General features: G+C 39.0%; 1 protein-coding gene across 3 annotated transcripts in view; it reads left to right on the forward strand.

The window, feature by feature from the left end:
* Window positions 1-27994, forward strand: part of NEK7 (NIMA related kinase 7) — a 62792-nt gene that overhangs the window by 16076 nt on the left and 18722 nt on the right. For 2 of the 3 annotated variants that reach the window (XM_042873790.1, XM_042873791.1), the window contains exons 4-8: window positions 8790-8852; window positions 9370-9480; window positions 17280-17333; window positions 22925-23033; window positions 25289-25396. In XM_042873790.1, coding sequence (XP_042729724.1) covers window positions 8790-8852; window positions 9370-9480; window positions 17280-17333; window positions 22925-23033; window positions 25289-25396 — 445 coding nt within the window. The remainder of the gene's footprint in view (window positions 1-8789; window positions 8853-9369; window positions 9481-17279; window positions 17334-22924; window positions 23034-25288; window positions 25397-27994) is intronic. The other variant, XM_042873792.1, reaches the window with a different exon arrangement.

Raw genomic sequence — 27994 nt, forward strand, 5'->3', positions numbered from 1 at the left:
GTTCTCAAGGGCTCAAATGTTTCCATGATTAAATGGTTAAACAGTAGTGCAACAGCAGTTCTGTTGGAAAAGACGGAAGAGCAGCAAACTGATAAAGTTACTGATGCCAGGAAACATGATGAACATGTAAGTCTTAGCATAAGGCACTAGGAGGACTGATAGTTTGTTCTTGGTGGATAGTTATTTTTTTTTAAAAGTAACAAATTTGTGATGATTTAAGTGGAAAAAGTCTTGCTTTTTTATTGTCGTGCAAATGAAAGATAGCTTGATCTGAGGGTTAAGTATTATTTCTAATGTGTTTTGTTTGGAGTGGCTTATTGATCTTTATTCTGAAAATTTTTATTTTTTTATTTTTTTATTATTTTATTATTTATTTTAAGGCTTTATTCCCCTTAAAAATACTCTACTGGGTTTTCTTTAAAAATTCATTGGCAATTTGTGTAATTTTGAAATTGAAACTTAAATTGTCATTGCAGTACTGATCTCTTGAGAGATATCAAGCTTATTACTTGAGGGAGGGTTGCGATCAGTCCCAAAGGACATTTAGTTACATTAATTTATTGCCAAACAACGTGTGTCAGGTTTCAGAGACCATTTTCTAGTGCTTTTTGGAATGTAATAATTTTTATTTTGCTGTGCTATTGCGTATGCTGTAAATTTCTCTGCCATATCTCGACTCTCTGTTCCATTCCCATGATTTCTTCTGCTTTGCAGAACTGTGACGCAGGGTGAGAATGGGCGGTCATTTAGAGGGGGGGAAAAAAAAGGCCTGGTTCCCCCTTCTGGGAAAACTGCCAGATATATACCACTTCAAAAGCTGAAATATATTCTAAGAACTTTGATCAACAGTCTCAAAACATTAGGCTAATTCTTCCTTCATTTTCAGTGCATGAGAAACCGAAAAGGTCAAATGTGACTTGAAAAGCATGTCAATTAAGGAGGATGTGAATGCCGTGGTGCTTGAAGACAGTCATAAAATCTAGCCTTTCACTGTTAACTATGAAATTTTTATAACAATGTTTGCGTTAAGAATACAGAGACATTATAGTGTGTACTATTAATGATATTTCAAGTTAATGTATAAAGCTGAATTTTCATGTCAGAAAAAAAATAAATAATTGTCTATGAAGAAGACATCGTGCTGTCCTTACCTAGGTGATGACTGAACTACGTAGATTGCTCTGAAATTAATGCCTGCTATCAGTTTACATGGAAATGATGAGAGAGAGCACACTTATACTACTTGATGGAGCTAATTCTCAGCTACAAAACATTCCTTTCAATATGGTTACCACCACAATCTGTGTGTTTTCACTGGTGATGATCAACAGCATGCATGCTATGCCCTGCTTCTGAAGCACACCATCCACCACCTCACTTTGCTGCATCCACTGTTTGGTCTCTGTGAAATGGTCAACTAGCATCGATAAACATCAATGGGTGCAATTTTTCCCATGTGGAGGAATTTGGTGACAGACCTCTGTTTCATATGCACTTCCATGTCAGATGCCATTGTGAGACGTTCCATCTGCTGCCTTCTGTCACATGGCAGTGAAAGGGAACAGTATTGGTGGGAAGGTTTGGCCTCTATTGCAATCCCACCGCTAGCTGCCTCTAATTGCATGGGCCAACACAATAGAACAGAAGGCATTACTTTTAGCACAACCTTTGTAGCTTCTCTGCTATAGAAACCATCTAATAAATATCTAAAAATAGAATTGGTGGCTAGTAAGGAATGAGTCAAGTGTTGCAGCTCTTTCCAAGGGCTTCATCCTAGAGTTATAAGCATCCAATGTAAACTGTGCTTCCTTCAGACTGCATCCTGTGAATGTTCCTGAATAGTGCACATCAGGAGGGCTGATGCCATGTGATCTGTAAAATCACTTTCCATATGAGGGCTGGGTCCATGTAAAAGACAGTTATTTGAATGGAAGGTGTGATTTGGGTATCCTGTAGGGGGAAGCAAAATAAATATTAACCGTATCTTGAATTGTTACCAGCAGTTCAAATGTTTGGTGATAGGTCAGATGTGTCACTGATCGTTTGGCATGGCTGTGTTGGCTTGTGTAGTTGGTATCTAAAGGGGTTCTATTTGGACAGGAGACCAACTTGTTACTCTGCTTCTGTGGCTTTCCTTAAGATTTTCCTAGAAATGCTATTTTAGATAATCGCTGTCAATTCGTTATGAAATGTGTTTTTAATAGAAGTTCTAGTGAGAAGTGATTGCTTTTTAGAGGATTTCCTCTCAGTCTACTCTATGATGATGATGATGCTTTAAATTTCAGTCACTTATTTAAAATTAAAACACCACTTTGTTTGGTGTTTCATTAATGAAAGCTTAGTATAGACCAAGTGGGAAAAGTAGAACTTATTTTCATCAGGAGAGACATACTCTGTTTCTCTGTATTTTAGACCTGTGCTTGGTTTTTCCACTTTCCCCCATTGAGACAATATCTCTTAAATCCTTTAACTTTGTGTTTAGAAAAGCAAACAAACGAAAACCAGATGGAGATCTGGGCTTTCTTCTACTTTTCCCATTCTTCTTCCTTTTTCATCTCACATCTTAAGTACTGCGTGCCTGCATTTCTGACTTTTGCAAGTCTTACACCTCCAACCCTGCTTCATTTTCCTGGCAAGGCTGAGTCTATAGTTAATCCCTTTCTGTGGTTCTCTGTTTGTCTTTGCCCACAAGCTCTGCTCTAACTTACACTTAGCCTTAGAGTTACTGGATCTCAGGATGCTATTTGTTCCGATAAGACTGCCAATTTTGATTATTATTTATTTATTTTTAATGAGGCTTTCCAACAAGAATGTTTATTTTCTGCTATTAAAATTTTATTTGGCTGCAATATGCACAATGTTGATAAATGTTATATTAATGTTATATAAATGTTAATCTATGAAACGGATATTCGTAGAACTCTGTGTGTGCAGAAGCATGCGGTGGTAACGTGCTGTGGGAGAAAGGACAAGCAGATGGTGACAGAAACCACGCTCACTGAATTCGTTGTTGCTTCTGAGTCCAGATGCTACGGAGTAGTAGTATTCTTGGTTTGGTTTTGAGCTGATTCTGTAGCAGTGTGAAAACTGTTGAACTTGCAATTGCTTTCTGTTAACTTAAAAAGAAAACATAAAATGATGTGTTTTCTTCTGGTTGTACTGTTTTGTGTTTCGTTTCTTGGTGTGTTCTTGGCCTCTTCGTAATTAGGAGATGGTTTATATAGTAATCTGGTTCTGTCTTTTTCAATGGATCCCTGTTTTTGAGATGCTGTTGAAGTATTACCAAAGTAAAACTAGAATTACAAGACAAATCTTTATTGCTTCACTTTCTTTAATGTTTAAGTAATAATTTGAACCAAACAGAAATTGGTGAAGATCAGTCACATGGAAGGTTTTGAATGCACCAGTCTAAATTTGAAGAGCTTCTTGATAACTTTCCAGCCTGATGTTTGAAGTAGACTGAACAGGCCATGCCTGATGGGGAAGCAGCATGTGTTTACTACTACTGTAAATAATCCTGACCAGAGAATTGTCAGAGCTACATTGTGGGCAGTAAGAACTCCAGCTGTCCCTTAGGGAAGGAAGCAACTGCTAGGTTCTGGAAGAAATCTTGTTCTTGAAGGACAAAACCTACTCAGCTATCAGTGATTTACAGATGATGTTCTATAGTTTTACTTGCTTTATCTCTGATCTTTTTGTCTTCATTCTAGCCAGGAGCCTACAAAAAATACTCAAGAGCCAAGGCTGGAAATGAAATTTTAGAATGCTACAGAATGCCAAAAATGGGAGTCAGCGAGGAGATGATGGGTTCTATGGCACATTATAAACGCAGTCTTTGTCCCACAGGATAAGACCTTGATCAGTTAAAATGGTTACCTTTTCCACTTAGATTTTCCCTACTGCTTGACATACCACCTTTTCCTTCAAGGGTGTTAGGCTGGACTAACTTTTTTGACAATCCTTCTCAGTGGTATTGGTCTTAGTAAGATGCTCCAGCTATTTCAGCCCTATTGGAAGGGTCTGTGTGTCTGTAAACCTTTGCTAGTCTCCCCCTTTCTTTGCTGTTTGACTAAGCCTCTGTCCTTAGAATGGCATATCAGTTCTCTTGGTGATTGGTCAGTACATTACGATACAGGCAGGTCTGTGGATGAACAGTTGGTTTTGCTGTATGGGGATGTGAACTGTGAAACTAGCATGAACTTAAATACAAACTGCTTAAAATAGTGTATTTTAAGAATGTAAGTGTCTGGGCAGTGACTGTAAGGTTATATTTGCTCAATGTGGTATTTTTAAAAATAAACTTTAGCTACTCAGAATATCTCCTGAAACTGAGTTTCAACAGAATTGCAGATTCGTCACGTTTCTGCCTATGCTGTTCCGCCTTCTCTTCCCTTTCATTCAAAAATTGGAGACCTCTGTGTTAGAGGTGTAAACAATGCATCCTTTTATCCAGCGCCTAACATTCATTATTCATTGTGCGTTGTCAGTGGATTGCTACTCCAGGCCTGAATTAGAGATAATTAATCTTAGGAAAGCACTTGTAATTTCACACTTTATGGAGCACTATTGTCTCAGCACAGCAGTGGCAAAATACTGTAATGCTTGTTGTTGCTGTTCAGTATTCTCTCTTAATATTTATGTGCATCTGAGTCTTTATTTTGCTTGTCTGTCTGTAGGTTTATGTTGCAGCAGAGATGTTTGTGTTTTGCTTTAGAAATACTTTTAAGGTATTTCTATTTTAAATCAAACTTGATACAAATGGGTTAAGTAGTCATTTAAACAGTGAGGCTAAAAATCCCTTTCTTAGTACTGGAGAGGATTTCTTGCAGAAGTGATGGAGGAGCAAGCATTCCTCTTCTAGAGCGGGGGGGTGAAGTAGGCTCCCATCTTAACGTGTTTTGAAAGTGGTGCTATTTGAAATTGACACTGACACATTCATTTTTACTTGAGAAGTTGAGTTAAATTGGTAGTTGGTGATCGAGCAAATACAGTCTGCACTTAGAAGCTAAGGCTTGATGTTTTCTCTTGTGGCTGTTGTGAAACCTTCTTGCACAGAGCTTTTGAGCAGCAGTAGGTGTGTATGTCAGCCTGCATGCAAGAAGTGGACTCAGGAAGCTGATTGCACGTATTGCAGCCGCCTTGTTTAGTTTACACATCTGCCTAGGGAACAGTTTGTGTTCTGTGCCTTAAAATAGATCACGAGTGGTTCTGTAAGTACTGGGATCTCCTGACAGCGCTTACTGCTGATGCTTCTAGAATGTGGAAGGAACAGTTTTGGTGAGGGCTTGAAGAGGTCCTCTCGCATTGCTCCAGCTCTGTTTGCTGAAGTGCTTTCAGGAATTGCTAAATAGGGTACAGCCCTTGTCACAATGACATTTTGATGATGCCCTGTGAAAGCTGATGCATTGGAAAAATATTAATGTGCAGAAGTTGTATTTAATAGGTTTTCCACAGCAAACAGTTAAGTTACTTTGTAGAGTAAGTCCTTGAAAATGAAAATGAGGTTAAAATAATACGAATTCCAGCTACCGTTGTGGTTACACTTTGTGCCGTTTGTACAAACTAGTGAGAATGCACCTATAGCCTTAGTTATGCTAATGCTGATGTTGTCAGTGAAGTCAAGAGCTAGTATTTATTGTTAGCCTAACAAATGCCCTGATAATCTAATCAGGATGCAGCAGGATTTATTACTGACCAGCTAGACTGCCTGTGTGAGCACTGCGTAATTACTACAGTAATTACTGCTGGCTCCCAGCAGTCCTGTGCAAACCTCCTCAAAGACCTCCACCACAAGTGCCCAGAGCTCCTTGCTGGGAGGAGGAGGATGGCTGACAGCTCCTTCCTCCTCAGCAAGTCTCCACTGCACTGTGCTGGATGCTTCCAGGCTGCCTGTCATTAATGCTTTTTGATGGTCCCAAAGATTAATCACTTTAATTTTGTTAGATCTTTGTTGTGCAAATCTGTCACCTCGCTGTAACAGTGCAGGTACAGGGAAGACCAGTCACTTGCCTGCTGGGTGTGTGCTGCTATAGCTAAAAGAGAGAAAATAAGTTAGAGCTGAGAGAAGTGATACCTGTGTGGTAATCTGTCTCCTGCAATTCCTGTAGAACAGGTGCTCTGATTCCTACCAGGTGCCTCATGTTAGTTTTGACTTGTGCTTTGAAAGGATGTTCTGAAGTTTTAACCTCTTTCACTGGAGCTTCTGTTTTCTAGTGTGAGATGTTCTTCAGTGCTGAATTACCTTCTGATGTTGAAGTGCAGAGGGTTTTTGTTGTGCTCACATGAAGCTTCTCGTGAGCTAACCCGACTTGTGGTGGTTGTTTTTTTGTTTGTTTGTTTGCTTGGTTTTTGTTCTTAGTCTTTTCATTGGAGGAAGTTAATGTCTTTGCAGTCGGATTTCTGCATTTCTAGAAGGTGATTCTTATAGTCCTTTGGGGTTATGTCTGGGCTTGGGATGTTGAATAGCAACATGCAGAGGTTTGGCATAGAGCTGGTTATCCTACATTCGTGAACAGTAAATTGAAGTGTGTGTTTCCAAAGCAAACTTAGTAGAGAATATTGATGCTGGATTACTTAGAAATACTCTGCACCCTGAAAAGAGTTTATGAAGCACGCTCATGGTAAAAGGAGCAGAAATGTCAGATAAGGATTTGAGTGAGGAATTGAGTTTTCTTGAGAGAGTCATTAGTGGCTGCAGACTACCTTTTTTCTTTCTTTTTCTTCACACAGTGACAATCTCTGGGTTTTCAATTTTGAAATTGTGCTTTGAATAATTCCTCTAAGCATTATGAGTAGATCCTGTGTACAGTTTTCAGTCCCAAATTCTGTTTGCAGCTTTGATTAGGGCTCCCCAGTGTGTTGGAGTTCTCCATGCCCACATCTGGATCCCTCCATCATTCATAAGATATGTTCTTAACTCAGTATCTAGAACTTAGCCAACAGAATCACAGAATTGTAGGAGTTGGAAGGGACCTCTAGAGATCATCGAGACCAACCCCCCTGCCAAAGTAGATTCCCTAAACCAGGTTGCAGAGTTAGGCGTCCAGGTGAGTCTTGAATATCTCCAGAGAAGGAGACTCCACAACCGCCCTTGGCAGCCTGTTCCAGTGCTCCATGTGAAACTTCAAGACATGCACCTGTACTGATCCTCTTTTATGTCCCCTGCTACCCAGTATGCTTTAATGGATTGTTTTGAGGAGAGATGTGTGCATTTTTCCTTTTGCTAGTCTCTTAGTTTGCTGGGAAAGCCATTTATGATCTCATGCCTTCCCAGTGACCCACTGTTAATGAGGGTCACTAGAGGGTCACACGTTTCTCTAGTATTTACAAGCTTCCTAGGAAGGTTATTACAGTCCTTCACGACTGTAGCAAATGGTAGGATTGTTGGCGTATTTCAAAATGATTAAAAGGTGATGTTTTATTATTCAGAGTTGAGATCTATAGCAGATGCAGACGATTTCATCTCTTTGGCTAGATGTGATCCTGACCTTAATAAGTAAACTCTGCTGTCTTTTCCATGTGTTGTTTATCTTCTAATACTTGTACCTATAGCTTCATATACGGTACTCTTTCCTGTTACATCTGAAGTTGCTTTATTTCTTAGTGTTAGCATTGCTTTCCTGTGACTTACCCTGCTGTTTCTGTTATGGCCTCCAGAACCTCCTCCTTGAGGAGGAGCTCTTGTTACATGCAGCTCAGTATGTTTATTATCCGCTGTCCTGGTGTCAGTATGCAAGTAGTTGTGAGATTTTTTTATTCGCTTTCTCACTTGGTAGTTTTCTTTTCTTCTCTCCCATTTCTTCTTTTCCATCTCCAGGTTTGGCATTTCAGTAGCACTTCTGTGTGGGTGTTGTGTACTCAAAGGACTGTTAGTCTGTGTCTTTGTATCTGGAATTAGTTGTGAGTTATTACATGGAAGTTTTCAGGTGTGAAGATAGAAGGAGCTTACGTCAAATGTAAGCACTAGAATGTGCATAAGGATTCTTAATGGCCAGGAAAAAAATTACCTCTTGCACAGTTAAGTTAATTTAAATTTTTGTTCAGTTTTGTTCACAATTTACTGTTCAGTAAAGATGAGATTGATTGCAAAGTAATTTGGAGCAGATGGGAGGTGGGGAAAAAAATGAAGAACAGAGATGCTGAACTGTAAAAGGCTGTAAGAGTCAAGGTGACAAATAAGGGTTTAGAAAAAAGCGCTGTAGTAAACAAATTACAGAACTCAAATCACTTCTTCCTTTGCTGAAGGGCAAGAAATGGAAGAGAAGGAATCAGAGGTGACAGTGAAGTTTTGATCCTGAGGGAACAGAAGTGTATGCTGTCTTTAAAATGGAGACAGAAGGCTGTAGCAAGCGACTAGGGAAGAAGGGCGAGCTCAACCTTAGGAAGAATCAGTTTCTGATAATAGTGTGGGAGGTATGGGAGAGGAAGCTGACATCTGGATTAGAACTGACTTGAAGGATAGGTGCTGAATTATTTCCATGTATTTGAACAGATGAGTAGAGGTGGCAGCTAAGCTGGCAGGAAACTTGTACTTTCAATGTACCTGTTTCCTACAGTGGGACTGCAAGAATTGGTAGAGCAGCAAATCAGTACTTGGGGAGTGCAATGTTAGCAATTGCGTGAAGAGCGTTAGGAGTATTTCTGATTACAGTATTACCTTTTGTCATGTATGGAGTGCGTAACTTGAGCTGCTGTGCAGATGCTGCGAGTTAAAAAAAAAAAAAAAGAAAAAAAATCACTCAGTGTCCTATTTAATCAGTTGATGAATTTATCTCATCTCTTATGCACAGATATTTGATTTAATGGATGCCAAAGCCCGTGCTGACTGCATCAAAGAAATAGATCTTCTAAAGGTAAAAGATTTGTTTTAAAATAATAAAAAATTGCAGCTATCATCGAAGTACGTTTTTTTTTTTTTTTTTTTTTTCCCACAGATATATTTGAAAGTGTCCACTGCTACTTAGTAGAGCTTTTATAAGTCTCACTGCAGGAATCTTTAACGGCTTTAAGAGTTAACATTGAGAAGTGAATCCAAGAAAATGATGTAACTTTTCAAGTAGACATTACTAAAATTACAATATTCTAGATAAGTGTTTTGTGCATAGTGATTTTTAAAAAATGACTGTTTCAGGTGACTTTAGCATGCTGTTGCATAGATGCAATTAAAGAAGTTGTTTTTCTTTCAGTGCGACGTCAACCTAAAATGGCCACAATGTTCTTGCAGTCTGTCAATGCTTCTTATAAGCACAAATGTCTTAATGTAGTAAATTTTAGGTTTTTTTTTTTTTTTTTTTTGCCTGAATAAAAATGTTAGATTCATAAAAGATAAGACATGGCACTAAGATGTGCGTTATAAATCTGCTTTCGTAGCAACTGAATCATCCAAATGTAATTAAGTACTATGCATCATTCATTGAAGACAACGAACTGAACATAGTGTTGGAATTAGCTGATGCTGGGGATCTCTCAAGAATGATAAAGGTAAGAATTAACTTGTTTTTTTTAAATTACTAAAATTTACTAATACTGAACTTCTTTGGTTGTTCTTTGTCTGATCATTGCTGGGTTGAATGTGGTTAAAATAGCAGGAAATGTGGAGAAAAGTGGAGTGTTATTCTGACCTTTGTTGGTTTTTTTTTTTGTGCATACCCTATATTGATTTGCTTGGAAGTATGTTTTTTTAACACTGCTGCTCACAATGTAAGTGCAGGTAACTAGACTTCACTTATAGCTGGGGAGAGGAAAAACCTAAAGAAAAGCACTGTCACCACCTTTCTGAGCAGTACATTTTGATGCCTTTCCTGATTTCTGGCACAGTTGCATTTTTCTATACTTCGTAATGGCCGTGAAAGCAGAAAAGGCTGGTGTCAAAAGGAGTAAGTAGTTGCTTCTTTATCTTCAGCTCTGACTGCCAATCACTTCAGCAAATAAAATAATGATTGAAATGGAAATGGCCACATCATTTTCTAGGTCGTCTTAAATACTTATCTTGAGACTAACGAATGTTTTGAAATTGTATTTCATGATTTGCTTGAAATCATGTGTAGTGGCTGTGGATTATGGGTTAAGTGCTTTATTCTGTTCTACTTAAACACCGGCTGATTGAGAATGTTTATCCAAGTTGTTTGAACTTCATGTGCTGAAACTTACATTAAGTTTTAACCAGCTTTTTTTATCTGATTGTCATCTGAAAATCATCTCCCCTGCTTCCCTGCCCTTTTTCCTTTGAGTCTCAGTTTTACTGTGTTCCCTTGGTGCACACACAAGAAAGTATACCAACATTATTGTTGTCAACACAGCGTAACACTGGGAACGAATAACAGCAGTCAGTTACTATTCTCTCAGCAATATCTGGGTACAAGGCAGTGTTCTCCTGTTTCATTGAGAACCTACATGAAGGGAGAATGTTATTTTCTTTCTTAATGACTTACATGCTGATTTCTTTTTCTGTGAACTCTGGAAGAGTGTTGTCTTCTAGATTGATAGCTGTACAGTGGGACAGTCAAAATTTGGTTCTAAACAGGTTGACAGTATTCTGTTTATATATATATATGTATTCATATGTATACGAATCTGATATTTTTCTTTGTCTCATGAATTATTAATTTTGTGGGGTTACATTTCATAAAACATAAAGGCAGGTTTGTCTGTCTTTTGAATGTTCAGTTTTGACACAACAGTTATTAATATGAGTATTCCATGAGAGATTGCCTTATGGCATGTCTGGTCTTATGACCCATTGAAGCTTTTTCTCCCCCTTCACTTTATTTTTTTTTTGTTTGTTTAAATCCAGTGTGTGAATAATGTCTCCTCCAGTGCAGTTGGCCTCATTACCCCTTGTCCAAGTCAGTGGGTATTCAGTACCGGCTCGATCTTGGAGGCAGTTTGTGATTGTCCTCTTAACACAAGGATCATGTTTAATGTAGCAAACTTAGATTGCTGTTTGATGTTAATGACAACCTATCAGGCAATTATTAAATATGTATGAGGTGTCACAATGCGCTCAGTCTTCATATTGCTTATGGAGAAAATGAATTGGTAGACTGTTTGGATGATATCAATGTAAGTGTGGGGGCTTCAGTTACAATGTCTTTTGAACAAAATATTGTAAAAATTGCCCGAGAAATAAATAATAGGTAATGATGTGGAAAACTTTCTAGCATAATGTCTGCCTGTCATGTTACTAAAGTAAATATGTTGTGTTATTAAGCAAGCAAGCCGTGCTTCGGTTTCCAGTATTGCTAGACTGCTGCTCTAAGTTTGCAAGAGAATGTAGAGGCACCCCCAGAGGAATGTTTGGGTATTTGGCTGCTGTGTGATTTGTAGAAACAGGGGTGGAGCATGTTTTTTATAATTGTAAATGACCGTGGCTTGAATGACACTGAAACTAGTGTTAACGTGAGGAAAACTACTTAACTGGTTTACTTGGGTATTTGTTATTACATTATTGGCACATCAGAGAATGCTTGCAAAGCTGTGGTGGCTCACAGGGCACCTTAATGAATTCTTTAGTTCTTCCCTTAATGAACTAAGTCCTACCAGTCCAGCTTTTGTACTGTCCCTCTTGTTACCTGTAAATAATACTCTCTTTGTCCCCATTGAGTAGACAACTGAGGAAAATCACTTGATGCATTCATACTGGGGACCAATAATGGATTCTAATAGAATTCATAGAATTTGATGTATGGAGGAGGGAAAAAAACACCTCTGCATTGGCATTTACAAATCTCATCATGAAATAAGGAGCATCACATGAACATTCGCTTTTCTCCCTCTACCTCCTCCCCCCACTCCGATTTAATCCAGGAATTCAGTAAGAGCTTCACTTTATCACCCTGCTCTCATTTTCACACAGATGCATTTCTGTACAGCCTCTCTTCTCAAAAGTAGAAGGTCCAAAAGTTAGAGTTTTTTTATCTTAGTTTTTAATGGCCACATTCTTGAACATGTCATGTTAGTAACATGGGAAGAAAATCAAACCGGTCAGTTTGGGAAACAGTTGTTTGTCTTAGCATTGGTATTGCACTGAAACTTACACAGCTCTAAGCTGAGCAAGCCTTGTGTAGGCAGGGTGAAAGGAGGAAGAAGTCCCGATCTTCTGTGTCTGTAACATTGACTGCTGGATAGCGTTGCACTGAAGATTTTAAAAGTAAGTAATTAGTAACTGCTGTGCCTGCTTCCACTTCTTGCAATCTTCTGACTGCCAGTGCCTGTGATCTCTACTGGGGAGTGTGGCAATCTTAGGATAACACTGCTCCCAGAGTTAAGGGTAGTCACAGTCCTGGTATTACCATGTAACATCGCCTCTTGTTATGATATAAAATAAGTTGTAAGGCAGCTTTGGGGCTTGATCTCCTGTTCTGTTAGTGACTGCACAGCACAGTGACAGGGTTGTTTTGTGGTGGCAAAACTGTGGACTTAAGAAAAAATAAATTTGAAACCACTAAAAAACAGCTGGTATATATTGGATAAGGAAAATACCATTTAAAAAAAAAAAAATGAACCTAATGGCATTAGCCAAAGAAATATATCAGAATGTATCAGTATCAGAATATATCAGTAGAAAATAAAGAAAAACATAACCAGAACTGGGGAGCAAAGTCTGTGCTGATGATGCTAAAATGATAGCACTTGAACAATATTGAAGAATAATTAGGATATTTTATTTAGAATTTAAGTAAAGAACTTTCAGCTCTGCTTCCCTTTTGTAGATATTTTTAGCTATTTTCTGGCAAAAAATCTTAGTGCTCCAGAAAAAAAAAAAGCGAACTTGTAACTGAATATGTCATTGTGATCTTCAGGAAGTTAATCATGTTTTGGGAACAAGCATGAAAGCTTTCATCTAAAAAGCTGAAAACATTAGCAGCTTTCTTAAGAAATAGAAATGGAATTCTACCGAATGTCACCCGTGCGCTTCACCCATTATTCAGTTGTATTTTTTTCCGTATAACATTTAAATAAAATAAACATTGCTATCTAAATAAAATAAATATTTTAAAACATAATAAAACTCTTTAAAACAGTATGAGCTCCATACTGTTTTCTCAGGTTTCTGTAGTTGGAGGCAGCGTGTTCTTTGTCCTTGACCAAAGGTGTGTGTGTGCATTTATATGTTTAATAGGACAATCAAAACAGTGACAGTCGTAGGTAGCACGTCTAAATTGCTGCTTGTGGAGTTGCCGTAGCTTCATCTGTGTTTAGACTTTATTTGTCTTGCTGATTATCATTTTGACGTTTCACCTGTTCCGGTTATTTTGGTCTTTGCTATGTGAAATTGCATCAGGCAGGTTCTCTCCTGGAATGCACACCTTTCCACCTCTCCCCATGCCAAAATATATCGGGAATGAACTGTTTTGGAGCATATTTGCAGTTTTAAGGGCGTACCTCAGGCTTTTTGGTACAATTCAGAGCAGAGCTGGTTTGTTACTTTGCTTCTACAGCATTATGGGGCAGCTTTCATTTCAAGAGGAGCAGAATTGCTTCTTCAGTCACGGACAGCTCTGTCAGCCCAGAGTGCTGATATTGCTAACGTGAAGCTGCAAATCCCTATGACTGCAACCATGAATGCTGTATGGTGTGTGGTTACCAGGGTGAGGTGATGGGGAATGCTGATAGCACATGCTAGTGATAAGTTGATTTTTTTTTTTTTTCTTAATTGCAAAAGTGATAAATCTCTTTTGCTGTGCTAATTGGAGGATTTAGGGGAGTGTAAAGCTGGGATAGCAGTTGTGGAAGGAAGTGATGCAGGGTCAGAACGAAGCAGATCAGCTGTTACCTCTGCCCAGGGCACGACCTAGTGTCTCAGGAGGCTGTCAGCTACTAACTGACTAGATGGGTTGGCTGTTGCTTGTTTATACAGAGTATTGATTGGCAGTTGCAGCAGTTGTAGGAGATGGTTGGCTTCTGTGTTTGGCAGGCTGGTGGGACAACAGTGCTGTCTTCAGTGTAGTTTGGGTTGTAGTGCTCCAGCTGCAGCATTGTGCTGCCCACCCAGCTGTGTGCGAACATGTTTCGTTCTGACAAATCAAAAACAAGTTCATACCAAAATGTTCCATGCCAGCTGACTGTGTTTCCAGAAAGTGTGATTTAGTTGACTAAGGAAAAATCCATGATTCTGCCCAGATGTGATGTTTATTTGTTTTAAAATCTAGTAAGCATTTTGTCTGAAATGCTGTAGCCCCTTGTGAATTGAATCAGATGTAAAACTTGAGAAGTGGATTTTTCTTACCACAATGGCCGTGAAAACTCACCTGAATTCAATTCTTACAGAAGAGTTTGTATGTGCTTTGCAGAAATGCTGGGTCACAGCAGCCAGGGTGGTGATGTCCCTCCATGGAGAGCTGCACAGACCTCTTGCATCTCCTAGTGCTGACAGCATTGCGTACCACCTGAGTGAATGAATGCTTCAACCTATAGCATGGGTGACTGAAATGAAATTGCTTTGCCAGAAATAGCTTTTTTCCAGATGTTCTGGACAGGCTAAAACTGCACTGTTTCTCAGAGGATACTTATTCTTTCTAACATAAAGTAATCTGAGCTGAACGTGGGAAAGGCAAAAGACCAGGTGGAGAGGAGAGTTGGTTGGGAAAGCAACCAAATCCTCCTGAAGTGGAGAGAGCAACTAAGACTGAGACTGGGGAAGGCAAGTGAACTGGGAGCAGCTGGTGAGCAGTTCTTGGGAAAAGGCAGACTGGGCAGTTATGATGGCACAAGGCATTAGGGAGATACTGCTGAGTATTTCAGTGGGAGTAAGAGTGATGTATTGGGAGAAATGGCACTCTGGTGTTGAACCCGGTCAGCTGAGTGAAGGAGTAGCGTGTTTCCAGAGAGTAGGACAGGCTGGGCAAGGACCCTGGGGATACAAACAAGCTGTCAGCAGACAGAGAGCCTGGCTGGGGTAAGTTGCCTGGCTGGGAATGAGCAGTGATTGCATACAGCAGAGAAAATGGGATGAAGAGATGGAAATGAAGAGACAGATCTGAGAGGGATGTGGAGAAGTGGCAGGTTGTGCAGGGGTTACAGGTAGTCCAAATGTAATGGGGGTATGAGGAGCCTGCTCTGCACTGCCACCTGGGGAGCAGAATAGGCCTTCAGGTGAGGAGCGTGGCTGTTCTGCTGCTGCTGGCAAATGTAAATGTCTGCTGGTGGTGCCCAGCTGTTCCCTGCTGAGGGGTGATATTTGCTGTGCGAGTTGCTTGGTCAGCTCCTACACTAGCTGTGGCTGTAAAAGTGCCAACTCTGGTGAGCTGCTGTGTGATGAAGAGCCTGCTTTTTTGTTGTTTTTGTGTTTTTTGTTTTTATTTTAAATTGAGGGCATTGCATATAACCTAAGGAAGCATCATGAAATCTGCAAAATCAAATAATCAAAGCTAGAAAACAATATGACCTATATTTTATGCTCCAGCAATTTACAGGTTTAGCTTTTCCTTGATGCACCACTATTCAGTGTTACAGATGCAGCTACTGTTAGAGAGAACTGTGGTTGTGTGCAGTGTGTGCTGTAATGAGTTCTGTGTGCGGCCTCCTGTGCTACAGTGGTAGTTTCCAAGTCAGGGAATTCAAGGAAAACAGAAGTTTTGTGGTTAATACAGTTGAATGCTTTCCAGAGGCAGTTCTTTCTCGTGGCCTCTGGTGCTGCTGTTCATAAGGGATACTGTATAAACTGCTTGAGCTGCTTTTGTGATGGGAACTGTAATTGCTTGTTCTGTATTTCTGATAATCAAGGTAGAACTGGGGTTTGTTTTGTATAAGTACTGAATGTTCACAGCTCCGCCTGATCTGAGCAGAAACTGCTTTGAAGTTGAGCTGTTGTGTAAAGTATGTCAAAAAGTAGGTGCTTAAGATTGGTGCTAAAAGTAATTAACACTTTTGATCTTGATTCGTTTCTTCCTATTCTAATCAGTAAAATAGAGATGCTACCATCTTATCATCTTCCAGGCCAGGCTGGATGTGGCTCTGGGCTGCCTGGTCTGGTGGTTGGCGACCTTGCACACAGCAGGGGGGTTGAAACTCGATGATCATTGTAGTCCTTTTCAACGCAGGCCATTCTATGATTCTGCGATCGTTTTTAAGGCCATATGTGAAGATAACTTTCACAAAGTTTGTTGTATTACTTTGATGCACCAAGGTTGTATAGCAGGAAGCTTTTTTTCTCAACTTAATAACAGAGTTTGAATGATGCACTAAATAAAGCCTGCAGACGTGTTGAACTTGCTTATGAACTGAGTATCGTGAATGAACAAGAAAACAATCTTCTGAAATAATGGTTTAAAAACCAAACAGCACAAAAACTGGTAACTGCAAACGTTCTTGAGAAGGAGAAAGTATGTTGGCTTTAATTTTTTGTGTGGTGTGTTTACTTCCAAATGCCTGACATCATGAATTGGACATAGTATTTCTGTAAGTTGTTCTTTTTTGCATGTTTCTGTACTTCTTTTTCACCATACTGATTTATTAAGATTGGCAAACAGCAGTTTTAAGAAGTGACTGCAGGTTGTAGTATTTCTGTTTAGCACATGCTTTTGTTTTATGGTAGAGAACAGATTAGCATTCTCCTGGAATTATGTCATTGAGAAAAGCCTCAAATATTCATGTATTATTTTCTCCATGTTCTTTAACATGGAGTTAAAGTTCTTTGGTTTTTCTTTTTTTGTACTTCTGTGCATTCGTTTTTCAAAATACTGTTAAAATACAGAGAAGAAAAAAAAAAAAGCAGAGCCCTGCTGAGGTAGGAAGTCTGTTTCTGGTAAGCTCCTGCTCCACATATGTGTGTATTATGGGGTGGTCTGGCAGGTGCTCATTTAGCAGGAAGGGGAGCAGCAGCTTGCCACCTTCATGTAACCTGCAGTGTGTGCTGCACAGGGAGAGCTGCTGTCAGTGTCTGCACTGGGACAGTAATTGGGCAGATTTTCTGCTAAACTGGTGAGACTACCAGCACTGTTCTGTCTTAGCAACAGTCCCCTTCACAGCACACGTCTGAAGCTGTTGTGTATGCTGGTGGTTTTCTCAAGGAGTGTGATGGTATCAGTCATCAATAAAAAGTTAACTTGGTGTCAAATGGCATGAAGCTGTTCAGGTAGGTCTGACTGGAGCAGAAGTGCTAGGGATGTTTCATCTCTGCCTTTGCCCACTGCTATCTATCAGAATTGCATGTCTCCCTGACTTTTCTTAAGAGAGAAGGGAGAATTGAAAGGTGATAACTAAATAGATTTTAGTGTTCTTCCTGTTTGAGATGCCCTGCGAGCAATACTTTAAGACTTATTTCTTTTTTTTTTTTTTAGGTTTTCACTGAGTTCATTTGCAAAACTTGCAGTGTCAGTGTTTGTGCTGTGCAGGTAACTTGCTGAGCATGGAAAGATTTCAGACTTGTCTGCTGTAATTGTAGTAGAATGAAGAAAAAAGGAAACCTTTGTATTTACTGTGTCACACCACTGCTTTTTATTAGGAGGTAGAGATAATGATTCAAACACAAATTTCACTTCTTCGTGCAGTAACAGTTTTCCCAAGGGTTTTTACTGGGGAGAAATGTACGTAAACAAATACTGCTGGATTTAAACATGTAGGTACATGTTTCAAGAAGCCCTGCTCAGCAGTAACTGCAGAGACTATGAAAGTGATTCAGTACTGGAAATTTATTTTAGTGGCTCTGCAAGTAGACCTGCTTATTGTAGGTGATCTTCATCTCTGAATGCTGCAGCGTCTTGGGGTTATTGTTGTTTGCGTGAGCAATAATATTAGGTAGAGCACAGTGATTACAGATAGACTATAAGGAAACATGAAATGAATCCTTGGAAAGGATTGGATGAGTACAAATATGGGTTTGTAGTGGTTTTTGTCCAAACTCACAAGGGAATTTAATCAGGAATCATATTAGCAGTCCAATTAATAGATGATTAGCATAAAAATATACAGTAGAAGTGGAAACACCTGAATTTTGACATGTGCTTTTTTTTGTGCTAGATTTTTTTTTTTTTTTTTAAGTTCTTGTCCTCGTTTTAGCTGTGTTTGAAAGGAGAATGTATTTGAGAAGTTGTTTCTATCTCAATTGTGTGGGTTTTCGTGTTTGATATTGTTATTTCTTTGAGAGGAAGGACCTGTCTAGTCTGGCATTCTGGTGAACAGCTGAAAGTGGCTTTTGGAACACTGCTTTCCTGCTAGAACCATATGACCTTTTAAATAGAAAATAACTGAGGTAGAAACTCCATTTCTAGAAACATGAGTCTCTCAGAAGCACGTAGATGTTTGAATCAATCTTCATCCTTCTATTGTGACACAGCTACCCTAGCCAGTCTATTGTATTTACACAGTGAGACTCCTGCCTGTACTTCTGGAATTACCTATCTTAGCTGCCCAGCCTGCCACTTCCACTGTTCTACAGGAGCTGACAGTGTGCCCAGGTGGCCAAAAAGGCCGATGACATCCTGGCCTGCATCAGAACTAGTGGGGCCAGCAAGCCTAGGGAAGTGATTGTCCCCTTGTGTGTGGCACAGGTGAGGACTGCACCTCGAATGTGATGTTCATGTTTGGGTCCCTCACTACAAGAAGGATATTGAGATGCTAAAATATAGACTAATTAAGATTGGAGAAGACCACTGAGATCATGTAATTAAACCATCAGCTTATCACCACCATGCCCACTAAATCATATTACTCAGTGCCTCGGAGTGCTAGTGCACAAACGAGTCCAGAAACTGGCAAAGGGACTAGAAAACAAAGATTAGGAGCAGCTGAGAGAACTGGGGCTAGGGGAGGCCTAATCATTGCCTACAGCTACCTGGCAGCAGGTTGCAGCAAGAAGGGTGTTAGTCCCTTTTCTCAAATGACAAGTGACAGGGTACGAGAAAACAGTCGCAAGTTGCAACAGGGGAGGCTTCGATTGGGTGTGAGAGAGAAATTCTTCATGGAGAGGATGTTCAAGCATTAGCACCAATAAAGCGGTGGAGTTGCCGTTCCTGGAGGTATTTAAGAGATCTGTGGATGTGATACTAAAGCACGTGGTTTAGTGATGGCACTTGTTGAGTCAGGTTGGTGGCTGGATGTGATGATCTTGAAGGTCTTTTCCAACCTAGATGATTCTGCACTTTAAGAGAATCTTGAGGAATCGCGAGCAGAAGTTGCTAAGAATTCTAGCCTAGAGCATGCCAGCAGAAGAGCAGTGAATGGTCTTGGAGACTAGTTTCACATAATTTAGGGGCAGAACACATTTTTAACACTGACTTGACGAAAACTGTTCACACGATCAGTTTACTGTCTTTTTACAAGACATGTTCACAAGCTTCTTCCTTTTTAATTCAGTTTAATTGGGTTCTTAAACCCTCCTGTGTAGTGAGGTCTGAAGCAACCTAAATCACACCTTTAAAATTCTTTGACACACTAACATCAGAACTGAATACTTCTTCTGAAGTATGGCTACTGATATCTAAGCATACCTGAAATCTGCACTTATGTTGAAGTCATCTGTTCTCACTTGTCTTTGTTCATCTGCAGGAAATTCTTAATTTTCTTACAAAAACGAAGCATAGTTGAGCACACTTTCTTAAGTATTTATTCTCTGAACTGCCCTCACTGAGCCTAGATAAGACCGTTTGCTAGTTGCTGTTACTTTACCTTTTGGAATATGACCTTTATAGGATCATCTTTAGAAACTCAGTAGAATATACTTCCATGCTTTTGTACTGACTCTAAACTTTTATTCCCCTTCTATGCTTTGCTTAATTTTTTTCTTTGTCTCCAAGAAACTGAATGGCATATGCTGTTTATGTGCAAGGTAGCTATATTTAGCTGGAAACATTTGGGAGTATTCCTTTTTTTGCTTTTAGCAGTTTGTTAGGGAAAACCTGGAGAGTTCCATTTTTCCCATGATGAAACTGCTCAGTAAGGCTTTTTTTTTTTGTTTAAATAAAGAAATAAAAAAAGGAGAAAGTGGGGTGGAGTGGCATGGGGATGTGACTAAAGAATCTCCTGATGTAAATGCCTACATTAAAGCTCTTTTAAGGTATTTGAGTAATAAATCTATGACCAGAAAAAAATAATCCTGTTTTATGAAATGACTGAATTGTGGGTTTATCTCTACAAACATTCTGAGAAACCTTGTAAGTAGTTCTGTGTGATTCTGTTCTCAAACATATAGATATAGGCTATAGCTTTTGAGATGAGAAATTCTTACTGGGAGGCAGTCTGCTGCCTGAGTGTGCCTGTGTTCTCTATTGACCAGGTAAAACACGCTTGCAGCAGAGCCCAGGGTTTTGGTGCACGTGCACCAGTGGTTCTCTTTTTGCTGTCTCTGCTATATTGAGAAAGTTCTTTCACCTCAAAGGTTTTAGGTTGTGTTTTTCTACTTAATTTGTGCTACACCCTGTAAGGTGTGGTTGGAGAGGCAGCAGGGCTGCCCTCTGAACCTTGGGTACGACACAACAGCCTATAGACTGTCGCTGGTAAGAGCGCTTCTTGAAGGCTTTGTGTCAGGCAGGGTGTTTCCTACTGAGGTGAAATTTGGGCGGGTAACAGCGGTGCGTGTGCTGAGAAGGGAAAAGTTGAGGCTTATTTGCATATTTGGACCTTAGACTTAGGAAAAGACAGCACTGGGCAGTAAGCTAGTTTTAATAGTAAACTGCCTGTGGTGCTGCTGTGCTCAGCTGCAGTGAAGGATGTTGATCTTTTGCTGATGTGTCTTCTGTATTTTTGACTTCCCTATACAGAATGGCCGAGCACAGAACTATTAGAACTGTTTATCATTTCATACTGTTTCCTAAATAAAGGAGAGCAAAGGACCTTACTTAGATTACAGATAGCACATGCAATAAATTTCATTATGCTGTTTGGTGTAAATACATTTAAATTTGACCACATATTTCATTGATTTACGTTCCTTGTTAGAAGGTGAACTTCCAAGCAACAGTGAGATTCTTTTTCCCAGCTCTGTTTCCTGGAGCTATACAATGTGTTTCAGTTGCTAGTTTTGTAAAATGTATGTTCTTCATAGTGGAGTCTTTTCACCAGTGTTCAGTCAGCTTATCTTAAAGGCACGATTTTATTTTTCAATATATGCAAATGAAAATGCCTTTTTCTTCTTGTTCAACAGTGCTGGTATCTTATATCGATAAAGACTCAATCTACAGGGCTAACAAATTATTATTGGTGCTTTCAGAAAGAGAAGATACTACAATCGTACAGGATTTTAAGCTCTTCTGTAGGATGAGACTGCATCTTAACAACTTACTGCACATCAGCACTGTGGGAATGGAAGCAGGTGATTTGGTGTACAGTCAGCTACAGCATTACAGTTGGTGGCTGAGTACAGCTGCTTGTCCTGAAAGCCATCAGTGTATTTCTTTTTTTTTTTTTTAAGTACATAGATAGAGAAATCCATAATGGAAGATCTTTCCGTTTCAGTCATGTTGTGAGTGGTGTTTCATCACTGCTTTTACTTAGGTTTCAGTTAAAATAAATAAATAAAATGGGAATGTTAAAATGAAATAACTAGTTATAATAATTATGGTAATTTCAGAATGCATTTTAAATCAAGGAACTTTGCTTTCATGTGCATACACTTACATGTATTGTGTACGTGTTTGTAAATGAAAAGAAACCTGGTCTCCATCTTCCTGTTGACATCAAACAATCTTCTGATATGCAAATCCTGCAATGGGGAGAACAGATACACAGGGTTTGTTTGGATTCAGTCCAAGACTGAGAAAATTATATTTAAACAAGTGATTTATATTCTTTGCCTCATTTAAATGAAAATGCATTTTGAAATAATCCCTGTAACTAGCACCACTTTGGTGAAATGTTGTGATCCTTTGTACGACTGATGCATTTTACAACAGCTACTTTAGAAACGCTTTTCTTGTACTCGGGCCCGTCTCCGTAATGTGCAGATGCGGCTGTCAACTTCTCAGTGGCACACTTTAACGTTGTATATGAAAATATTTTTATTTTCCCTGGGTAATAAATGTTTGTCGTATCAACTTAGGGTGTGTGGGATTGTGACGTGTGTATACAAGCTATTAAAGTACATGTGAGTGTTTTTATTTTCGTGTAAGTTAACTAATGCTGTTTGTATATTTTCTTTGTCTGCGTACAATCTGTTAGAATAAGGATTCTGTTGAAAAAATGACAAAGCGAGCAACAGTTTACCAATCTTCTCACCTTTAGCTGCAGAAATTACAATGACCAAACTTACATGAGGTAGTGCTGTCTGAATTGCAGCTTTTCAGTAGGCGTTTTTGGCGGTCTGTATTACTTCAGTTGCTGAGCATTATATCTGAAGATGTGTGTGGCAGAGCATAACTGCACTTTCTGTAAGTTCTAGTGGGCTGTTGAACTGTTACCAATTACTGGTCGTGGTGGTTCATACGGGATGGGAAATATTTGAACAAGAGTTGGATTGCAGTGGAATTTTCAGAAATGATTGGTACTCCTTTCTATTTCGGCACTAGATAACCTCATTTGCTCTAATGTGATCTTTCTGTGATTGTGCACCACCATTATTTTTCTGCCGTTTGGAAGACAGAGAAATGGAAGTTGGTGTGAGGAAGTATTTCATTCAGGAGGTTCTGTGCACCTCCCTTTATATCAGACCTTTGTTCTGTGGTCACTTAGTGCTGGGCTGTTCTGGTCGCATTTCATTCTGCATTGAGAATTGTTGCATGCCACACAAATACTGTTATTAACTGATCCTGAATGTGGAGGGCTGGGGGAGTAGCAGTTCCATTCTGCTGATGGCAGTTATGGTTATATGTGTTTACTGATTCTAAATGTGTAGACTGGTGAAAGATGCTTTAATACTGAGGGAAAAATCTTTCAGTAAACCTTTTAAATTGCTTTTGTACTTGATTTTTAGATAAAGGATTTTATACTTTTATTTGTTCAGCTGCTTTATGCAATCTTAAATTCTGATATTCGCTATCTTTTTTTCTTTAAGCATTTTAAGAAACAGAAGAGGTTGATTCCTGAAAGAACTGTTTGGAAGTACTTTGTCCAGCTTTGCAGTGCATTGGAACATATGCATTCTCGTCGTGTTATGCATAGAGGTAATACAGGATCAAAGATTTGTCTTAACTAAGCCTTTTACAGTGTGGGGAATTAAGCTGGTTCTATGCAAGTTACACTGAATAAAATCACAGTGGAATCATCAGCAGCAGCTGACACAATGTGTGTTTTTGTAATGTTTTGTAAGGAACAGCCAAGTGTGGCAGAAGTCATGCATTTCCTTGGCTGTGGTGGGCATTTGTTTGCAGCAGCAGCTTGTGATACTCAGCGGTCAAAATTGGTGCTGGTTCTGTAACTAATGGAAACCTTACTGCTGCTGCCTCTTCCCTTGCTCAGTTCATTCTCCTGGCTCATGTTGTCTGTCCTCCTCTGTTTGCCAGTTCTCTCCTAAGTATACTTACCTGCATTCTCAAATAGCTATTCATCCTTTCTTTTCACCTCTTCCACCTTTTTTTAAATTTTTCTTGGAAAGGTGTTTACCTCCTGCTCTGCATCCTTCCAGTGATGTATCGGTCTTTCTTCCTTACCTGCTGGATTATGTGCAGGCACAAGCATTTTCCCCCTCTTCTCTGCTCCTCTCTGATCTTTCTGGTCTCTGTGTCAAGTAGTGTGTCCCAGCAGTCCCTAGTTGTCAGTTATCCCTGTCAGGTTCTTAATCACTTTTACCCATTGTAAGCCTCTGGATGGCTGTCTGTCTCCTCCGTATGTTGTCTTCATTTTGCTTTCTAAGTCCAAGTCAAAGAAAACAAATTGTAGTATAGCGGGTTCTCAGATGTACTTCTTTTTTTTATTTTTTTAATTTGCCTTGGAAGTCCTTCTGTTTGTGACATACAAGCTGTGTATGGAGTTGAGGTAAAATTATATGTCCTTACTTGGTGGCTTCCTTCTCCTGGGATGCAGATAGCTGCTTAAAAGCCTTGTCCCTCTATCACTGCTGAGCTGTGTCGCTTGCAGCCAAAGTTGCTGTACCTTTTAGCAAGATGAATGTAGATGCACAGGACCTCCCTCCCCAGATGGCTTTCCCTTGTGGTTCTTCAGTTCTTCCCTGTGCATTTGTATGGGTATCTGCAAGTGCAAATTTTAGAGGGGGTATGTAAAGCTGTAGATTCTTTCTGTAAGTTACAGCTATCTTTCTCTAATGCTTTTATGACTAAAATAGTTCGCTTGAGTTTATTTCAGCTCAAAATAAGAGTTTCTTTAAACTGAAATACTACCTCTAGATTTTCTTGTAAATCTGTAGATAATTATACATCAAAACCAGAAATGTTTTAAACTCGAGCTGATGTCTTTATTGACCTGTTTTGCCTAGCATGGCTTAAAGTCCTGAAAATTAAGTCAGGGAGTTTAACAAAATTTCTTGTCTTCCTTTCTAAATCTGAGAACTTTACCACTTTAGAAACTTGGAGTGCTGGCATTTGAAGGGTTATTAACAGTCACTTTAACTACACCTATGTGTTATGCAAACTGCAATGTCCTCACTCTTCCATGATTTTAAGTTGTGAGCTGCAGTGTGTTGTGCCTATGAGCTTGGTAAGAGCTAAGGACGCTTGCCAAACAAGCATGGGGCTTATTTAGAAGGCTGGCAGGGTGGTAGTTTAGTTAAAAATCATAGAATAAAAATCTTTGCTCTTGTCTTTAGAGGATTAGATGAAAACTTAAAGAGAATATTGCTTGTTTAAAAAAAAACACAAAAAAAAAAACCAAAAAAAAAACAGCTGTCTGGGGAATACATCATTATTTTTCTTTGTTTCTACTTGATTAGCCCAATTCCACTGAAGAATTCAAATAAACATTCTCCAGAGTATATCTTTTTATTTTTTTAAATTTATTGTTAATGTTGGCTGTTAAAGAGTATCAGTGAGTTCTTTTGTTCAGTTAAATAACATCTTGCTGCTGCAGATAATCTGGTGAAAGTGACAAAAAAAATGTTCATGGAAACATTTTCTTCTGTGATTTTGATCAAAATGAGAGTTTTTATGGTTCTAATGGAGTTCATTGAATAAGGTTAACACAACTTACTCGTGTGTGTTTCTGTGTTTATCGGGTGAGTTGTGTTATTGTTTGTTAGTTTTGGATTTTAATATTTTTCATTTTCTTCAATGTTTTGCTTGCGTGCTGTTTGGGCAACTGAAACAATTATTGTGAAATTGGGAATAAGAGATTCAGTTTTTCTGAGCAGCACTGTCAAACAGTGTTGTCTATACTGAAAGATGTCATTCAGCTTATTATTGATAGAGCGATAGCTTTTTCTGCTACTTCATAGTGTTAAAGTTCTATTTGTATTTATTTATTTCAGATATAAAGCCAGCTAATGTGTTCATTACAGCTACGGGAGTAGTAAAGCTTGGAGATCTTGGGCTTGGCCGATTTTTCAGTTCCAAAACCACAGCTGCTCATTCTTTAGGTAAGCTTTTCTGAGGGGCAGGTGGAGAAAAGGTGGATTTTGATATGGTGAAAATGCTGTGGCCGTTCGTCTGAGAGGAGAAAAAAATATGTTAGATGCAGCTAATGCTATCTAAAAAACTAGAATGGGCAGAGATGTTAAATACAGGAAAGCTGTAACACTGAGGTGCTGTCATTTTCAGGCAAACAGTTATTTCCATTTGTTTGAATCACGTAAAGTAATTTCTGCCTCAAAACAAGTCTCCATTTCAGTAGCATTTTTTAAGAAATGATAGCAAAAAATGAAATCAATAATACGTGTTTCTTTGATTTGAGGGAACTTTAATCTGATGAAAAGAATGTGGTAATTGCTTATGCTTGTATATTGTATGGATAGCACCGAAGGCATGTTGGTGATGTGATTGGAAAGATCAGGAAGAGGAGCACCTGCTAACTTAAAAGAAATAAAAACGTATAATAGGTAACTTCCAAATGTCTGCAGAAATTGACTGAATATTTACTGATCAGCTTGGCAAAAAGTCCAGTGCATAATGCCTTCTTATTTTCTTCCTTCTTATCCTTACAAACTTAAGAATGACACGTGGAAAGACTACTATTCTAATTTTTACAGGTACTGTATGTTGTTATTTTTGTTAGGGTAATTCTTAAAAAATATTTTAAGATGGAGTTCCTCAATTTATGCTAAATAAGTTGAGAAGAGTGCTGAATTGAACTTTATGACCTATAATGATTTTTGAAAGGGAGAAATTAAATTTTTATAACTATCCAAAAGTTTTCTGAAATGCCAAATTTATTCTTTGTGTTGCGCGCACACACACACACACACACACACACACACACACACACACATGCAAAAACCCTCAAACAAACACTCCAGTGTATTTTCCAAGCAAAAATTTAGTTGAAGTTGTTGTATCTTTCGAATAACGTATGAGAGCATTTGGGGTCTGGAATGGCTTCCGAGAAAGAAATCTTTGACAGATGCTTTAAATACAGTGAATGAACAAGTGATGGAATCTAAGAGGTTTCCTTAATTTAAGATCCTGTTCTCTTCTGGAGTAGCAGCATCTTTTTAGTTTTAATGTTTACAGTCTGCTTACTGTAGTTTTGTAGCATCTTTAGCTTTTTGTCCCTGCGCTGCCTGCTTAATGATTGCTGAATTCAACCTTGGACACTGACTGCAGAGGGTGTGAAATGAACTTCCAGACGCAGGAAGAGCAGCGCTATGGGTGGTAATGTCTATAATTGTTTCCTGATCGTTTTAAAAGACATGGAGGCAGACAGAAGACCTTATCAGCAGTGGAATACAGATAGGTAAAATCAAATCAGATGCGGCTCAATGAGACTTTTCTAACAAATGGAGGTGATTATTCAGTGATTAGGCTTTTGGTTATTTTTGTTTCACGAAAGTGCATGATGAGGCAGATATCTGTTCTTGGCTTTCTTAAACTTTAGTTAATAATTGCAATCTCCGTTTTAAGTCCATCAGAGGCCCCACAAAAAATTGTTTGTTCAGATGCTGATCATTCTAATTAGACTATGAAATACTATTTCTTTAGTTAAAATGTACCATATTTATTTTTATCTTTTAATTGAACAATATTCAACTAGTCCAAGTTACCAATACAATACGGAAAAAAGAGGATTGATGTTCACCATGTTTGTACCACATCTGAGATGGAGGTGATGCTTATGTTAACAACCATAGTTGTTTTAGAAAGGAATTTTTAAAAAAAGGTTTTTCCTACTTGCCCGTCTTCCAGGAGGTCTTTGGGCATGCCTTTATGCCTTCCAGTTTTTCTCTGCATGCTCTGTTCCGATATTGTTGTAGTTCAAACAAGGTCTGAATAGGTCTGAAGTGAAGCTTTAACAAATGTGTCATCTTGCATTAACTGGAGAAGAGGTAAAGAGGCAGAGAAGAAGCATCGAGCCTAGGCAGGAAATGTGTTTGGGTTTCACATAGAAGTTCAGATCCAACACTAAAGATCTTAGATGAATCTGTGGCACAATGCATGATGGAGAAAGTGCTGCTGCTGTTTGTGCTACTCTGACAGGTTGGTGGCTGTCACTGGCTGCAGTTCTTACTTGTCATAGTTGGGCTCCTTCTACTGCCTGTTAATGAAACAAGGGCATTAAGAGCAGCATGAAGAGGGAACTGCTCTTGTACTGCATTTTGCAGGCACCTGAAAATCCTAATTGAGGTAGAATTCAGCTTGAGGTTAGGAGTGCTAGACTTGTTCTGAGGTAGAAGTCAGGAAGTTCAGGAGGAACCATCTGCTTCAACCATGGCTTATTTTGGCCTGTTGCAGGGGAGCGGTTGCAAAGAAGAGAGGTTGTTTAAAAAAAAAAAAAAAAAAATCTGAAACCACCCAAATATGTTAAAACTCATCTCTTATGAATACAGGATCCATTGATATAGGGAGGGAGCTGGGAGAAACAAGCAAACAACAACAAAAGCCATTGTTTCCTAATGTTGTGTTCTGCCTCTTGGTAGAAGAACTATTATATTTACCTTTTCCTCATCTCTTTTCCCATTTTCCCCCTAATTATGAGCCAGTATAAGAATTCAGCCTAGAAGAAAGGTTTTGTTGAGCTGTGA

The sequence above is a fragment of the Lagopus leucura genome, unplaced genomic scaffold, assembly GCF_019238085.1.
Source record: "Lagopus leucura isolate 7727_CA_CO unplaced genomic scaffold, USGS_WTPT01 Super-Scaffold_100009, whole genome shotgun sequence".
NCBI classification, from domain to species: domain Eukaryota; kingdom Metazoa; phylum Chordata; class Aves; order Galliformes; family Phasianidae; genus Lagopus; species Lagopus leucura.